Source organism: Vigna angularis, chromosome 5 (genome assembly GCF_016808095.1).
Source record: "Vigna angularis cultivar LongXiaoDou No.4 chromosome 5, ASM1680809v1, whole genome shotgun sequence".
Lineage (NCBI taxonomy): Eukaryota > Viridiplantae > Streptophyta > Magnoliopsida > Fabales > Fabaceae > Vigna > Vigna angularis.
Genome location: NC_068974.1, coordinates 36196163 through 36215225, shown reverse-complemented (window position 1 = coordinate 36215225; position 19063 = coordinate 36196163). Strand labels below are relative to the sequence as shown.

Sequence of the window (19063 nt, the reverse complement as noted above, 5' to 3'; positions counted from 1 at the left end):
CGAATAAAATAAGAGATATATAAGAGTTTATTAACACATAAGATACCTCCATCAATAAAAAGCTTTTAAAGTAGTACAAAAAAACAATACTTAATTACCAAAATTTGTTTAAAAAAAAAAGTTTCTTTTATCTCATTTTGCTACCATTTAACCAATTTTATAAAAAGTAAAATATATATATATATATATATATATATATATATATATATATATATATATATATATATATGTGTGTGTGTGTGTGTGCATGCTCAGGAAAAATCTGGTGTAAAAAGTTTCTAAAATATGTAATTATACCAAACCGTTCAATAATGGATATATGTCTTTTACCATGTATATGTGTTAGTCTGATTAGACTGTGTAATTTCTTAGGCCCAATAATAAAAAATATTGTTCATGTGTCTTATTCATCGTTCATTAAGTACGTTTTTAGTGAATTAGTTATACTGCTATTATTATATAAATAGGAATTTTGTATTATTAGTTGTGATTAATATTTGACTTACAACTTGAATAAGAGTACACTGTGAAAAAGAAAAAAAAACGTCATTGATTATATCATATTATAGTGAATTATATCACAGCTTTGTACTTTGAAATTCATTAATAATATTTCAATTGAGTCACGTTATTTTGTATGGATTTTTTTTGTTCTTTCTATATTTAACTTCTATATGTATTAAGATTAGAAAATTTGTTGTTATTGTTTATTAGTGTTTACAGTGAATTTGCTTAAATAGTTGTTCTTAATAAGTTAAATTTCTTTTGTTTAATTCGCAAGTAAATAGTGTTTTAATATAAATAAATATTGTTTTTATTGAAAATAATATAAATATGAATATAAATCTCACATATAATAAATAAAGATAACAAAGTTATATGTAGATATACAGATAACAAAAACTTATAAATTTAATATTTTAAAGTGATATCAAATTCTTATTTGAGTTGGAATGATATCACATTTATATAATATCTATCAAACAAAACATTATAGTCTAATATATATATATATATATATATATATATATATAGTAGTTATTTTATAAATCGAATATCTTATAATATACATAAAGAATGAATTTGAATAATTTTGTATGAATATTTGGGACTAAAATTATTTTTAGTTTAAATATATTATTTTTAACTTGAAAATGATTAATAAGATGCAGCACACGTAGTTGGTGGTTAATAAAAAAGTGATGGTGATGGTGCAGTTAATGAAAGCTGTTAAGGTAGCATAGGATTCTTCCTTCTCATCAACTCCTTCCTTCTCATCATGTCTATGGATGTGTTCACGTATCTTGGTAAAATGGATCATATTACAAAATTTATGAGATTGTTCTAGACAATACAATGTATAATCTCAGTCAATTTTTTGAATATTATGAGTACATGTATTTTTATGTTTTATTAAATTAAAAAAATAATTAGCAATACTTAACTACATATTATGTAAATTTATTTTTAGGTGACATGAATTTAAGTTTTATTAAAATCAAAATGAAATGACAGTAATAATACTGAATTATGTATTATATATATATATATAGGTGGTGGGCATAAACTATAGAATCTACTAAATTTTCTGTTGATTGTCACCATGTAGTGTGGTCCTGTTTAAGTGAAATAAATGAATTTGGTTCTAGTTCGTATCTAAGATCATTAAATGCATTATCAGAAATAATTCTGGAAAGTGTGTATAAAAAGTCTTGTTCATGGCTTATACGTATACTCTCTCACGGTTGGATATACATATACCTAAAGGAAGTCTAATTTAATAGAAACATGTAAATAGAAGTGTATTTTCCTTTAATTGAATTTATTTTACTTAAATTAAGCATGTAAGAAAATTTACTTTTGATAGAAAAGTTTGAAGAATTTGTAAAGTACACAATTTTTATTTTACAGTATGTATGTTTGTGTTAAAAGTATATTTTAAATTTAATCTGACATTATAAAATTTATTTATAAGTGATGTTTATACTCATTTATATATTATTAGTTTTATTTTTAATTAATGTAAAATTTTTAACAGACATTCCTCAATATAAGTATATGTTTTGTGTGACTAGTTATTAATGAATATAGTGATTTTATAATAAATGAAAAAATAAACTCATCAAATTAAAAAATTTATTTTTAATTTATTGTTATGATATTATATTGAAAAGTAAATTAAAAATCTAATTCAATTTTATAAAATTAATTTATAAAATAAGATTTCCACCAAAATCAAAATATATTATAAATTAACATTTTTTTATGAAAGATTTTCAATATTTTCACGATAACTAATTTAGAAACCTATCATAATATAAAAGAAAAGATATTAGGAAATTTACTGTAATACTCATTTTATTTTGTTGACAAGCTCCTAAAAATTAGATATTTAGTCATTTAATATTATTTATTTCTCTTTTATTTATATTTATTTTACTATTTTATTCATTTATTTTATTTTTAAATGTTTTTATTTATATTTATTTTGCTGTTACATGTGCATGAAAGTTGTTTTATTTCTTTTATCCATTTATTTTATGTTAAGTTATGATATAAATATTTTTATTTTTGAATATTCTTTATAGTATGTAAAATTTAAAGAGTTAAATATGTTTTTGATCCCTTAACTTTTAGTGAAATTTTCTTCTTCAAAATACTTTAAAAATGTGTGAATTTAGTCTTTTGAACTAAATTTTTTTAGGTTTATTTGATGTTTCAAGTGCGTTTCATGATAGCATTTGAGTTGTTTATATTAAGAAATGCGTTTGAAACATCAAATAAAGTTAACAAAATTTGATTAAAAGGACTAAATTCACATATTTCTAAAGTTTGGGGACTAAATTAGTTTTGAAGAGGGACGAATTCCAATTTTGACTAAAAGTTAAGGGATGAAAAACATATTTAACCCAAATTTAAATTATTGTTACATAATAAATAATTACAACTCAATATAAAATTTCTTATAAAGATTATATTTAATAGTTCATTTAAAGATTTAAAATATATATGTTTGCAATAGAAAAAACACTACTTAATATTATAAAATTTATTTTAATCTTTTTTAGTTTATTTTATTAATATGATTAGTTTATAAAATTTAAAATCTTTAAACTAATGTCTAAAACGTCAATTATATCTTAAAATTTAATTTAAGCAATAATAATGATAAATATGTTTAGAAATATATGTCAAGGTTAGCAAGTAAATTTAGTACTTAAATGTACTAAATTAAAAATAAACTCATAATTATTTTTAATATTACAAAATTTCATATGCCAAATTAATAACTTAATCATATAATTAAAACAATTTAATTGTTTGTTTTGATTAATATTTTTTTTATTTGACACTCTAATCTTCTCTGCACAACTTACTTGTGTCTAATGTTAAACTTTTTTTTGTTAATCAATATTATTGATCATTATAAAAAAATAGAATATTTTATGCCAATTTCTTTTAAATAATAAATTTAAAATATATATTTTAATCCATATTATGTTCTTAAAAATTATTTTAAAAGTAAAATCATTTTTAAAATAAATAAAAAATAATTCTTTTAACGTATGTCCTTACATACCTTTTAACCAATATTAAAAGTTTTTGTAATATATTTTCAACATATTTATTAGACTAAAGAATGACTTATATTTAAAGTATTATTTTTTTCTATATTATTTTTTTCTTTTATGATTTTTAATTATTTAATCATTTAATAAAATTAAATTTAGAAAAATATATTTTACTTTTATTTTTTAAAATAATATTATTTAAAAAATAATGTGTTTGTTGATAATAAAATATAAATGTTATGAAATAATTTTGTCTTAAAAAAATTCAATAAAAGATTATATTTATCATTTTTATATTAAATAATAATATAAATATTTTTATTATTGAATACTTTTTTCTTTTGAATATGGAAAAATTATATTATTTTATCTACTAAAAATTAAATATGCATAAAATTTTATATAAAGTTTTAAATAATTATATTTAAAACTAAATAAATTAAAATATTATATTTAATAATTATTTCAAAAGGCTTAAAATATATTTTTGTAGCAATAAAATTACAATACTTAATATTATGATTTTTATGTTACTTAATAGTTCATTTTAAAGGTTTAAAAAATATATTTGTAATAAATAAAAGAATCATAGTTCTTAATATTATAATTTTTATTTTATAATTTTTTAATTCATTTTTTATTATTTTCAACAAAATGTAACAACTTATAATTTTAGTTTTAGTAAGATCGAAACAAAAAAAAGTAAAAAGTAACATACTAGTTGTCTTAAAATTTACCATTAATTATTTATATTATCATTAAATTAGTATAAAATATACATTAAACCTACATTGATAACATTCGTCTATAAATGCATACTATATGAATATAGAAAAAAATTAAAGGAGTTTAACAATACATATTTGATCATTTTGTTCATACATTAATTAGATGAATGTTGGAAAAAGTTAGAAAAATTTATCAATACATTAGACAAGTCTATCTATATACTAATTAGACGAATATAACAAAAAACATTAATTCATTAATTATAAATATAACAAAAATTATTACATGGATCTTGTAATACATATTAGACCAATCTATTCATACATTGATTATATTAGTATAACAAAAAAATTAGACAAATCTAGCAATATACATTAGACAATTATATTCATATACTAATTAGACGAGTATAGTAAAAAAATTAGATGAGTCATTTCATTAATTGATTAAACAAATATAACAAAAAACACTAAATGAGTTTATCAATGCACTTATCAAATAACTTTAAAATACAATTAAACAAGTTGTTTATACAATGTATAGCAAAAATCATTAAACGAGATATTTCATACATTAATTAGACAAGTTTAAGAATATTCATTAGAGAAGTCTGTCCAAACATCGATTAGACGAATCTACCAATAACATACATTGATAAGATGACTTCATCAATATACATTAGACAAATCTATCTATACACAAATTAGACAAATCTATTAATGCAATACAAGTTTGTGCCTTCACTAATTGGATGAGTCTTGCAATACACTTTAGACAAGTTTGAACAAACACTAATTAGACAACTTTGTCCATACCTTAATTAAACGAGTTTAGCAAAAATCATTAGATGAGTCATTCCAGACATTGATTAGATAAGTCTAAGAATATTCATTAGATAAGTTTGTTCATACATGGATTAGACAAGTCTATAAAAAAATACTAGACCAGTTTGTCCAAAATTGATAAGATGAGTTTAGCAAAATAAATTACACTAAGGTTTTTCATACATAATTAAGTTATACAAGTTTATTAATACACATTAGACGAGTTTGTTCATTCATTGATTAAACAAGTATAATAATATTCATTTACAGGTTTGGACATACATTGATTTGACGAGTATAACAATACACATTATACGATAGTTTCTATATACTTATGAAACAAGTCCATAAATACATATTAGAAGAATTTTTCAATGCATTGATTAGATTATTCTAGGAATACAAATCAAACAAGTCCATACACATACTAAACGAATATTGCAAAAAAATTACACGAGTCTAACAATACACATTAGATATGACTATAAATACACTAATTAGAATAATATAACAAAAATATATTAGATTAGTCATTCCATACATTGATTATATGAGTTTGTGAATACTTTGATTAGACGAGTTGTCGATAAATTGATTAGACCAATTTAACAATACACATTACAAGTCATCATATATTATTGGATGAGTCTAACAATATACATTAACCATTTTTTTTCATACACATATTATACGAGTCTATTAATATACATTAGACGAGTATGTTCATTCACTTATTAGATGAATCTTACAATATATATTAGATGAGTTTAGCAACTAGTGTATCTATGCACTACTTAGACAAGTATTTTGTGCATAAAACATAAAACAAGCCATTACATGCATTAATTAGACGAGTCTAAGAATTCGCATTAGGTGAATGCATTCATACACTGATTAAATGAGTCTTACAACACATATTAGATGTGTTTATCCATACACTCATTAAATGAGTCTAGAAATATACATTTGACAATTCTATTCATACACATATATTATATGAGTTTATTAATACACATTAAATAACTTTATCTATTTTTTTTATTAGACGTGTCTTACAATACACATTAGATAAGTGTAGTAATACACATTAGATGAATGTGTCTATATACTAATTAGATAAGTCTAGCATTAAATATTAGATAAATCTCTCAATGCATTAATTATACAAGTCTACCAATATACATTAAACTAATATCTTCGACACTTATTTGTATCTATAAGGAATATACTCAATGCATTTTTTTCATAATCTATTCCTTATATTTTTATACCTTACTTTATATTTATTCACATATTATATATTCATTGTATTTTTACAAAATTTATTTTTTGTATTTCTATGTATATATTGACTTTTAAAATTTATGAATAATTTTTCATATAAATTTTATTTAAAAGTTAATTATAAATAAATTATTATTTTCTTATCAATTTTTAAATATCTTTATAATAAACACAAATTTAAAACTAATATAATATAAAAGATGTACATTAACCCTTCTAAATCAAGCTAATACCTAAAGAAACTGCTGTGTTTAACCATTATTAGTCGTTATTTTTTAGATTGCAATAAAGTTTGCGGTTCAGAAGAGTGACGCGTAGTACTGGCCATCTGGGCAACCATTATTGGCATAAATGTTTGACAATGACACCAGAATGGTGCAAAGTAACACCACTTATTATTTTACCAGTTTATCATTCTCGTTCTTCGTTATTTTGAAATTCAATTTTAATATTTTAGAGTAAGAAATAACTTAAACTTCGTTATATATAAATTTAGTTATTACACCAGCATCTAATTAGAAATCGTCATGTGAAACAATGTTACATTTTGCTGTGATTTTCATGAAAGTCGTACTAATAATAAATTTTTTTAATAATTAATGATGTAAAATGTTTCACATTGACAATATAAATTCTAAAATTATAATGTATTACAAGTATTATATGTCGATATATTTGTTCCCCTACTATAATAATGGATGCATGGAAGTAAAAAAGGTTAGGCAAAAGCTTAGCAATTAAAACTACAACTATATATGAAAGCTGTAGGCATCTCAACATCATCTAGGAATGAGAGTTGCATTAAATAGAAGCATTGTCATCACCTTCTACACACTCACAGACACGGCTGAGATAAGAATCCAGCAACGTCACCACTGTTTCAATACTTATTCCAAAGAGAGGAAGCTCAGTTTTATATTGCCCATGCTACAACCAGTTTCCATAAGGAAACATTTATTAGAAAGGAAAGGGTGACAGTTTTCTTAATGTCTTTTCTAAAAATATTTTTTTGTTATTGGTTAATTATATTAGAAATAAGAAAGTTATTGGGCATTTTGTAAATTTTCAATAAATTTAATAGAATGTGTTGAATAAGAATGTATTATAAAAAGTCTATGCAAGTTAATTTTCTATAACAAACTGTAAAAAAGAAAAAAAAAATAGACTAGTTTGTTTTATCAGTTAAAACTATTTTATGTATAAATTAATTTTCCTTCAAATTGGTATAGAAATGGAAATTCAATCACTAAAATTATCATAACACTCAGAATCACATATTCACACTCAATATATCTTAGTGTTTTTATATAGAAATTTAGTGAATTTTGTGACTTATCAAACACGTGACCCCGTATATGTGAAATAACACAGGCTTGGTTCAAGTGATGTCACCACACTCAAACACAAATCTTCGAAGTCGGTCATTTAAACATATATATGTTTAAAATATAATGTTATTAAATCAATTTTCAATGAATGTAAATTAATTAAAAATAGTTTTATATATAAATGACGGAAGCAGTATTAATAATGATTATATCTTGTGATTATAGTTGTGTTGTGATTAATGAAATTAGGGACAAATATTGCCTAATGTGACGGGTAAAAATGAATGTGCGTTAGAAGGAGGCAGTCAGCTGCAACACAGCTACGAGATAGATTTAACCGAAAATGTTCGTTCTTTCTGAAACAGAAACAAACAGTTTAAAACAAAACTGAACAGTGTGTTAAACCTATCAAGCAGGTAAATGCAGCTGACTATCAGCGTATATATATGTAACAACGACAAAAATTACCTGCAACTGCTTAGCAAAAATAAAAAACATCATTCCAGATAGTAACTGAGAACCTGATCACTGGAAGATGTGCAGCTTAAATATTTGAATATAAGGAGTCGCAGACTTAGAAATCCAATAACTCACTTTTTGCTTCAACAACTACTACAAAAAATAAATTTACAATGCAGTTGTTGAGAGAGAATGTGCTACAACCCCATGAATACAAAGTGCTCACTCAAGAATTACAGAATGATCATGATCACTGACAGATCCTCATCCAAACTCTCCGCACCCATCCGGTCCTTGTGGAGATTTTACTAACCTTAATGGATTTTCAAGAAGCACTACCATTTTTGAGTAGTCAAGTAGCCCTGGGTGAAAAGCCTCTTCACTTCCTTCCAACACAAACATAACAGTCAGTTCTTCCACGATCAATTGTTTGACCTATGATGCAGTTGGTACCAATTTTGGATCATTTGATGTAAGATTCTCTTGGGTCCTTGTTACTGCTTTTCCTGTGAGCAAACCATATAGGCATGGTTATAGCATCATTATACATTTTTTCAAGGTAGGAGAAGCAAAGGAAAAACAATGAAAGCAAAATGAGGGGGACATAGTAGCAATATTGATTTTGATACAATGAATACTGACCTTCATCTTTGCCCATTTTCCTTCTGCTGCGCCATAAAAGTCGTATGGGTGTTCCAGAAAAACCTGCGTCTGAACGCAGCTGCCTCTCCATATACCGCCTGTAAGTCTCGGGAAAAAGTTGTGCATCATTGACGAAGAACACAAATGTAGGTGGCCTTATAGCAGCCTGCAAGAGGAGATCCCGTTAGACTATAAAGTAATTAAACGTTTTGTTTTTGTGAGTACATAAAAGTATAACCAAAGGAGCTATTGAGTATTCCTTCTGCACTATTAATTTCAATCATTCTAGTAATAAATGTTTGCTAATAGAATATATTATTCATTACAAAAACTAACATGTCCCGGCCCTAGAAGGCTCCTCACTATGCCAATAAGGGAGCAATGTGCGTAGTCCTACCGGCATATGCAAAAGAGGCTATTTCCAAATTCAAACTCATGACCAATAGGTCAACAAGGCACAACATCCTAATAAATGCAATGGGAACATCACTATCATGAACAATAAAATGACATAACAAGAATTGATCCAAACATTCCCAGTAAACTAAAAGACAAAATAAAAAACTATTAACTAACATCATAACATGATACAGATACCTGAGTGCAATAGTAAACACGCCCTCTTTTTCCACCACGTGTCCTAGGAGGAGGCTTAAAAGCTACTGCTTCCAGAACTACTTGATTTAATATAGAAGTGCCAAGTCTTCTAGATCTTTCCTTTTCAACTTCACTAGCTGCAACAATAATCCTATTGGGCAAAACAACAATAAGCAATCAGCTATCCACTTAGGAGATCAACTCCAACGAAAATTATCAAACCTGAATAAGCAATAAGTTCAATATATGACACCGTGTTAGTGTTTACATCCATGAAAAGTTATTTACAACTAAAATTTATCTGTGACATAATTTGCTACATCCAGAAAAAACAAAGCTAATCCATATCCAAATAAAAATTATTCTGAAAAGAGCTAGCTTCTCAAGTCCATTCCTATGTGCATTGCTCAAGCTCAAGAAATGACTAAGAACTTTTTTACTACACATCAAGAAACACCAGTACACACAAAATTGTACAGAATCATCATCGGCCAATAATGTGACTACTACTTGAGATCTACCAAGATCCCTGCCTTACAACAGATAAGTTCAACAAAATATATGAAGCATGACCTCCTCATTCACCACGGGAGATACAATATTTATTGCACATCCCCATGAAATAAAAACTTGTTTTAAAAGGAAAATTGGAGGAATTCAAAGCATGGAATTAGCATGCTATACAACATAAATCAATAATTTTCCAGATAAAACATACTTGTCAACACTGTGACCAGCTATAGCAGTAGAATAAACAATTGGAGCCCAATCAAGTGAGCGAAGCTTCTCCCTGACATCTTCCTCATAGTGTAATGCAGTCTGCTGCTTTTTATTTGGTATCGTATCCCACTTGTTTACAACTATCACACAACCTTTTCCTTCTTTTTCTATCCTCTCAGCTATTTTGTAGTCCTTCAAAAGACATTTAAATAGTTTAAGGAGGGGAAAAGCATACATTAAACAACCAGTATCCCATTTACCTCCAGCCCGCAGCATTACTTTATTATAACCAGAAGAAAGACAATATAGTTTTCATGCCACAAACAAAAACATTCATTGGGAACCTGTTCTGTGATACAAGCCATGGCCTCAATGACAAGAGCAACAACATCAGAACGACGAATAGCACGAAATGCTCGATTCACTGACAAAGCCTCTGTTGTACTCCCAGCTGATACTATGGCTGCTCTTTTCCTGATTCCAGCAGTATCAATAAGTTGGAACTTCTACAGAAAAGAAAATAACAAAATAATTATTGTGCTTTCTCAAAATAATAAAAGATTACCGAGTCATTATGACAATCTACAGCCTTAAACAAAATTGTGGTTGGGAAAGCCTTATAACTAACTAGTCGTTCGAAATTTTTACTTTTCTGAGAAATAATAAATTTAGACCTAACTCATTCTCAAAACTAACATGCAAAATAAAATCTGTACCAATTTCTATATTATAATTTGATCATACCATACGACCTTAAAAAGAATGAATTTAGACCTAATTTAATCTCACAAAATTAGTTTAATAATTTAGTCATATTTGAGGTCGATGTGACATTTTTAACAATTCTTACAAAAATGTACTAAAACATTTGAATTAAGACTTGACTTTTTTTGTGGTGCTACATGCATCAAGTGTTTACTAGTTAGTCAACAAAAGAATCACACCTGTCCATCTGGTCCAGTAAATTCAGTATCAATAGCATCACGAGTAGTGCCACTGATGGGGCTAACTATTGTTCTGTCCTCACCAACCAGTGCATTCAAAATGCTACTTTTGCCAACATTTGGTCTACCAACAATTGAAATTGCGGGAACATAATCTTCTTCTTCATCAATAATATTTGATTCCTATACTTCACCATAGAGTAAAGTATAAATTGAAAAATTAAGGGTCTCAGAAATAAGAATAAATATTAAGATCCTAAATTGTATAGAGATCAACAATAATACCACCTTAATCTAATCACTTAGCATCAGTTGGTGATGCAAAGTATAGTCAAATCAACTTGCTTGCAACATTATAAGTACAAAATAAAACCCAAATTTACCAATTGTCAATGATATAACAGAAGAGAATGCAACGTATATAGAAACAAACCTCAACTTTCTGTAAGCCAGAACAAACAAGGTCAAGAAGCTCTCCAGTTCCAGTCCCTGAGATTGCTGATATTGGAAGTGGTTCAAATCTGATGTAATAACCACAACACAACAGAACAACACTAGCTGATTAAAATATAAACACTTAGAAAGATCAGTGAATAATATGATAGGGGGGAGGTGATTTAGAAGTTATCAAGGATATTTTTGTTGATCTCTTATACTTTTAATATGATGTAATCCTGAACATCTTTATGATTGCTAAAAGGTCCATCTCATCCATAGAAATTAAGTTTCTTTATAAATGTATACTTGTTATATCTTATTCGCATCAATAATAGAATATGCATAACAACATATATTTTTATACCTGACCGTGGTTATTTACTCTAAATTACTCACATGTGAACCAATAAGAGGAACAAGAAGTTGCACATGGTAAAAAATATAAATTGAAATAAAAAAAGGTGGTTCTGTAACATAATTGGGATTAAAGTGAATATTCACATCTATCTAATCAAACTTCGTTTAACACTACAACAACACATCATAATTAAAATATCGGCTTACTACCACCTGAGCTGTATATTTATTGAAAGAGTAAACTGTTTTTGGTTAGTTTAACCACTCAAGTTATCTGATTCCCCTTAGTGGTCATTGAATTTAATTTAACTGCTTTTGGTTGGTTAACCACTTAAGTATCAATAACACCTTTGACCTCAATACAAATAATCAATTCTTGTTGAGGCACATTCAAAATCATATCCGTGAATTTCCAAAAGTAATCATGCTATAGATGTTCTTGGACTAGATCTTCATGCCATGAAAACATTAGATTATAAACATTATTTATAAAGCAGTTAAATGTCCTGACCATTTTCCACTGTTTTTGGCAACACTTTAGGCATGCAATATTCACCCACTCAGCAGTGCATCCTCACAGAAATAGCTTACCCAAGGGACCAAAATTCAGATGCCTGCATAATTCTTTTGCGAGGAGATTCACACTTGTTAACTGCGAGAATGACATATTTATCTGAGTAGTTTTTACGTAGCCAATCAGCAATCTCCTCATCAGCTGCTGTTAGTCCTGCCTGTTCAACATATGTGTCATTACTGCCTTTGGATCATGATTTGGAGCACTATATGAAACAGTTGGTATATCATGCTTTTAAAATAGGTATTGAAACAACAAAATTAGATTGCCCCATTTTGATGGTGTATAATTGTCAGCTGTAGCCAGATCGCACCATTATAGGAACCAAGTTATATAACAAGAGAAATAAACCGGTTCCAATATGTATCACCGTCATAATAAAATTTCTCTATATAGTGGAATTAGAGAAATCAAACAGAGAAACAGTACTGGATAAAAATAACCTCCGTACAAATAAGGAATAACCACTAGTGGGACTTTCCCAACACACTCATCCACAGATACCTATCAAACCAGGCAAGCCTATCAGAATAGGAAACTACCATATCAAATTTCATCTTAAAACTGATTGCCATTAAGTAAAGTTGTCTAATAGATATATAAGTGGCACCCAAATAATTGACGCAGGAGATGCGAGACTTCCCAACTAAGCACCAGCTTTTACTCAAAATCAACACCCACAACCTCAGAATAATTTTCACCCTTTTATTTAGTACCATCCATCTTCATATACACATTTTCTCTCTCTCTCTCTCTCTCTCTCTTTCTTCGCACCGCTCTCAGTTTATGTAACCCTCTTTTGCAAACGTGGGGTATGGGCCTAAGACACCGTGAATAACCAAAGCAGTAAAATACGGCTAAAGACAAGGAAAATTAAAAGACATCGCATACAAAATACCTGACCATCGACCAGGAAAATAATAACAGATGATTCTTCCACAGCTGCAGTTGCTTGTCTCTCGATCATTGAGGGCATCCTGGCAACAGCTGCTTCTCTAACAGCAAGTGGAATGCCATCCATACCAATGGTAGTAGTAATAGCCAGCTCTTCCATAACAGTAGCTTGCGACTTTGAAACAGTTATAACCCCGCCTGTGTCCACTACCATGAACTCATGCTCTCCCCAATACGATCGACCATATAAACGATCCCTGGTAACCCCGGGTTCATCAACTACAATAGCCCTGTTTCCCTACAATTTAAGCATCAAAGAGGTGAATATTATAACAAATCAATCTCAACATTCAGGTTTTGGATGCATCAAAATTTCCAATGTTATATCCCTAAAATATGAAAACATAAAGAAAAAATAAAGTTTAGAGAAATCTTCAATACCCCGACAAGACGATTAAATAATGCTGACTTGCCAACATTTGGCCTTCCAACAATTGCAACCCTTTGGAGAAGATTGTCCGGGATCTGCCATTCAAATTAGACGAGTTTCAGTAAGTGTCTCCGTTTACTTCAATCTCTTTAAAAGAAATACTGCTAACTAGTTACAAATAATAAAGAAAAAGTATCTGCTTAAAAATAGTTGTTCATAGCTATTGTGACTCGCACCTAAGCTGGAGAATGTCGTAAATTCAAGCCTGAGTGACAAATCTCCCGATTCATATAACTAAAAAAGACTCGTTGCTTGAATTCTTTGGCATTGTGTAGAGTTCCAGAACTTGCCAAGTACATTATCGTTGTAATATATAGGCTTAGTTACCTTCTTTTATCTTTTTTATTTTATTCAATTGATCCTTCAATTAATTAAAAAAAGCAATCAAGTCTCTCAATTTTAAAAATGAAACAATGTGAGTTTGAAATATGGTGGTTAGTTTTATAAATTATTATTATAGATTGATTATAAATTGTATTACGCCTCAATTAAAACAGTGAATATTTTATTAGTAATGAAACCTAATTGAATAAAATAAACAAACAATGGAATAAAAAGTTAATTAAGCCTTACATATATGTATGTATGTATTTAACAATAAAAACTTAATTATATACTAACAGATTTTGTTCTACGTGCACTCCTCCTGCGGGATTGAGCTGTTTCCTTGCGATCATTTTTCTCCTCGTCTTCTGAATTTAAAAAGCCATAGAGATGGTCAATGAAATCTCACTGCAAAGTGAAGCAAAAACGAATAAAAATATGTATATATTCACCTATGCTCAGAACTTGAGACAGAGAGTTTGAATAAGCTTGGGCTGCGTCCTTTGCTTCTTGCTCGAGGGCGATGACATCGAGCTCGTCCAGTTCTTCTGATTCTTCTTCATCATCGACACTGCCGGATAATTTGCCGACGGTAGAGCGCAGGACGGAACGGGATAGGGAGCGGCGAGTGAGCTTTGGGCGAGAAAGGATTGAAGAGAAGAAGGGAATAGATTTGTGGAATGGAGAAATGGGTTTTAGGGTTTTAGCAAGAGTGTAAGAGATGGGGGGTAGTGTCAGAGTGCGTGCCATGGCATAGATTGGGAAGTAACTATATCTCAATTATCAGGATTCAACATTTGGCGGGGTTTATCTCTATGCTCCTTCTTTCCTCACCCCAAATATCTTATTCGGTACACACACAAGTCTTTTTTTTTTTTCTTTCAAGATTTCCAATTAAATTTGGAGTTTAATTTTATCGATTAAAGAAATCTTGTAAGAAAAAATTAAGGTGCTGTTGTTTTCGGGTGATTTAACAAAAATTAAGTGTGATGATATTAGGTAGGAGTTTTAATTTTCTGATGAGTTGAATATATTAACCATTTTTCACTCATCATATAATTACAACATGAATTATGAGTTTTTCTTTTAAATATGAAGTGTGAATCATTAGATTGCCTTATAAAATATATCTTTCATTTTGTTAAATTATTATTGGCAATAATTTTTATTTCATGTTTTTTATTTTTTAGAGTTGTTACTTGTAAACTTTCAACAACTTTATTTATTGAATCAAGAATTACAATAATAAAATATTTGTTGAAAGTTGGAAGTGATTTTTTTGTTAAATGATCTTTTTATCTCACAAAGAAGAAAAGGACCAACAAAAATAAGTTTGAATACTTAATATGAATACAAGTTACATAAAAATTTATTTAAAATAGATTTAAATATAATTTGACATTTGAAGAGCTTTTAAAGAAAGTTTATAATGATTGAGCTCATCGCATAGATTTTATGCAATTTGTAATATAAACCACCATAGCCATTATGTTCGTCAAATATATTGATATATAATATTAGTACAACTATTAATGATTATACTCTCAGTAAAAATCATCGTACAACTTTTAGTCTAATGTGAACAAACAAGCTCTTAGTAAAAATTACTAGGCAACTTTTGGTTCGACAATATCAAAGGTTTAACTATATATGTGTGTGTGAGATAATAGACTCATTTAAAAAAAATTGCACTAAAAGTCCAACCACAATAGTGTAGTTACTTATGCATGGATAGAGGAAATATGAACATATTAAAAAGTTGCACTAGAGATTAACTCATAAGGTTGTGAATGCATCTACATGAAAACACACACCTAAAATAATGTACTAGGTGTAATATTTTCGTAAGAGTGTGACCATGTCCACTTAGGTGTCAAACACACATATATAGAAAATTGTACCATGTATGTTACAATAATGGTGTAATTATATAAACATAGAGACATACATTTGTAAATAATATTATTAGAGGTAAATATGTGATAACTGTTGATTTTATATGTTTTTGTGTGTATACTTTCATGAATAAATTAACTTCTTATAACTTTAACATTGTTTTGTCTCTAAGTTTAATGTGTTTTTATCTTTTCTTGTATTTTAGTTAGTATATGCTTGTTTTACTTATAATCTCTCTCTTAGTGTGTGAAATAAGAAAATATGAAACAATTTTGATGGAGGAAAACAAACTGAAACTTAAAGAAGCATGATTGGACAAGAAAATTTTAATTTTAGACAAATACCCACTTTAGGAGCACTAGAATCACACCCAACACTCGAAACATATAAAAAAAAAGACTAAACTGTAGGGTTATATTGCCATGGATCGCCCTCAGACAACCAGAAAATCACCATTGAGCTAGATTGACTCGTTAGGTGAGTTGGTTGCTCGTTACGCGAGAATGACAGCTCAAACATGTAGTATTCAAGTCACTGGGCAAAAATTTGGCTCACGCTAAGGAGTTACAAGTCAGAGAGCATAATTCTTTAGGCCTCGTTGGACAAGAATGAAGTCGTTGGACAAGTATGTCAGCTTTGATACACGAAAGTGAGTATTTAATCATGTTTTCACAATGGGTTTAAGGATTTCACATTTTTACACAAATAGAATCACTTAGGGTGTTTGGGAGAGACTCTTAAAGGCCATTTGGAGTGTTGGGAAGCTTTGACTTTCCTCCTTGGGTTTCTTCCTTCATCCATGGTGGTTTTTTTCCTTTTTGGGGTTAAATAAGAAGATGGGCTATGAATTTTGATGTTGATGCAAAGGGGATACACAATTAGAGCGTGGAGCAGCTGCCAAAAACATTGGGATAACGCTTGCATCTTTTCTATAGTTTCCATTTATTTCCTATCTCTTCAATTTGTTAAACCCTGAGTTCTTCACCAATGATGGTTATTCCTATTTGTCAATATTAGATGTAATAAACTAAATCTTGTGTATTTTATGATGTTAATACAAATGCTTTTCCATTTTAAACTTAGTATTTGATTTCTATGCTTAATGTTTGTTGTGGCTTGATCACCCATGACTTAATTTTTGGTTCTTAATGTAGTATTGGGAAATATGACTTGAACTTTGAACTTAAATTGAATGCCTAATAAGGCTTGTATCTAGAAATAAAACATGATTCATTAGTAATCATAAGACTTTTGAACTGAATCCATGATTATTGGTTGAGGATTCTAGAAATTGGAACTTAATGAATTATCAAGGTTCAAAGTCATTAGGAATAGGATTTAAGTATTTTGGTGAATTAATTTTGACTTGAATATAAAATTAGGGTGTTTGTTAAAATATATTATAACCCATGAGCCTACCTGACTCATCACGAATTGGAGCTAAGTTAGGTTGAGAAAAATTTAGTTTTTTTAAATGTGGGGTTGAACTTAGTCCAACCCAAACTTTAAACATGTTTCAATGGAATTGAAGGTAGGTTGATCAAGAGCCCACCAACAATAACACTCTATTAGTTTTTTACCATTTTTTTATTATAATTATTTACTATATCTAATATATAGGTTCACAGTTTTATATTTTTAAATACTAGAATGTTGTCGAATAATGTTTAAATAGTTTAAATACTTAAATAATTTGTTTGTTAAGTTATATACGTTAATATTTTAATTTTCAACTACCATCTTTGTAATAATATTTGAAAAATTGGGTAAACACTTTGATTCATTATTATAAATAAAATTAATTGAGTCAATCCATTTCCATTGTATTGTAATAAATATATAAGTAAATTACAAAAAACATTTCATAAGTGAGTCAACTTACTAATCCACCAACCCATGATAGATCAAACTGAATTACAAAATTTTTGATTCAACAAAAAAGTAAGTTGGGTTGAGTTGACTCAATTTTAACTCAACCTATTATAAGTTAACATGTATAAGTTGAGTTAGCTCACTTTAACATATCTAATTAGAGGTTGAATGATGAAGATGAGACTACTTAATAAAAATTAATTTTTTTTACTCTAACAAAATATTTAGAAGAGAATTTAGGTCTTTTATTCTTTTGATTGGAAAATGTTTATCAAAACTTCCCGAAAGATAAAATGTTCTTACTAGAAAATAAAAGTCTCTCTGAACAAGTTATTAAAAAAAATATATTTGTACCAAAATATGAATTTCAAATAGGAATGTCATAAAAATTCAAATCCACTAGTATCTACCTATAAAATTTGTAACAAATTTGTAACAAGTAGGAAATAAATATTATAAATAGATACTAGCCAGTAATGGATATGAGTATTTTTGTATACCAACATATTAATAGGACAAATACTAGTGTCATAATATACATATTCATGGATATATATAAAGAAGTGAAAGACTTAGTTTTTTTTTTATAGATGTACGTCTCGTCTTCATTCTTCAAATAACCTGTCTTTCACGTACAACCTTTAACATTCTTTCACGTGCATTTATATCTTAAGGAAAAGAGTTTATTCTATTGTATTATGAAATAAATAACTTTAGATTTATTGTTGAGATTGAAAATGTAAAACAACTAGTTCATTGCTGAAATTGATTTTACTTTTGGATTTATGAAAATAATAAATAGGAAATTAACATGACTTTAGCAAGAAGAGAGAAAGAGGATATGTTAACAATAAAAACAAAGACTTAAAAGGCTTTTGTTAACCCATACTCGTCCCATTGAGATCCTTAACTCCAATCGAAAGAATATTAAGAACTACTGCCCGTACTCGTCCTTGAGATCCCTAAATCCAAAGCTTGGAAAGAAGTCGTATGAATATAAAATGACAGTCCATATAAAAAAAATTACACTTAATGTTCAAGTCACTAAAAAAGTAAAAAAAAAATATAGTATACAAAGAGTAAGTATAAATAATGAAATGGCACTAAAGACGTTTTCAT

At 28.0% G+C, this 19063-nt stretch overlaps 1 protein-coding gene across 2 annotated transcripts; it reads right to left on the bottom strand.

Annotated features, from left to right (window-relative positions):
- Positions 1-8215: 8215 nt before the first annotated feature.
- On the bottom strand, positions 8216-15016 carry LOC108319651 (uncharacterized). 2 transcript variants are annotated; one of them, XM_017550858.2, is made up of 12 exons: positions 14629-15016; positions 14474-14541; positions 13804-13887; positions 13367-13660; positions 12486-12625; positions 11533-11620; positions 11100-11282; positions 10500-10661; positions 10154-10347; positions 9436-9586; positions 8839-9004; positions 8216-8702 (listed from the first exon to the last, which is right to left on the bottom strand). In XM_017550858.2, exons 1-12 carry the CDS (start codon positions 14924-14926, stop codon positions 8632-8634), a joined length of 1899 nt encoding a protein of 632 aa, XP_017406347.2. In that variant the 5' UTR covers positions 14927-15016; the 3' UTR covers positions 8216-8631. The 2 variants fall into 2 exon arrangements, with proteins under 2 accessions (XP_017406347.2, XP_052733977.1); XM_052878017.1 differs by having other exon boundaries at positions 14474-14544; positions 14629-15015.
- Between the last annotated feature and the right edge of the window lie 4047 nt (positions 15017-19063).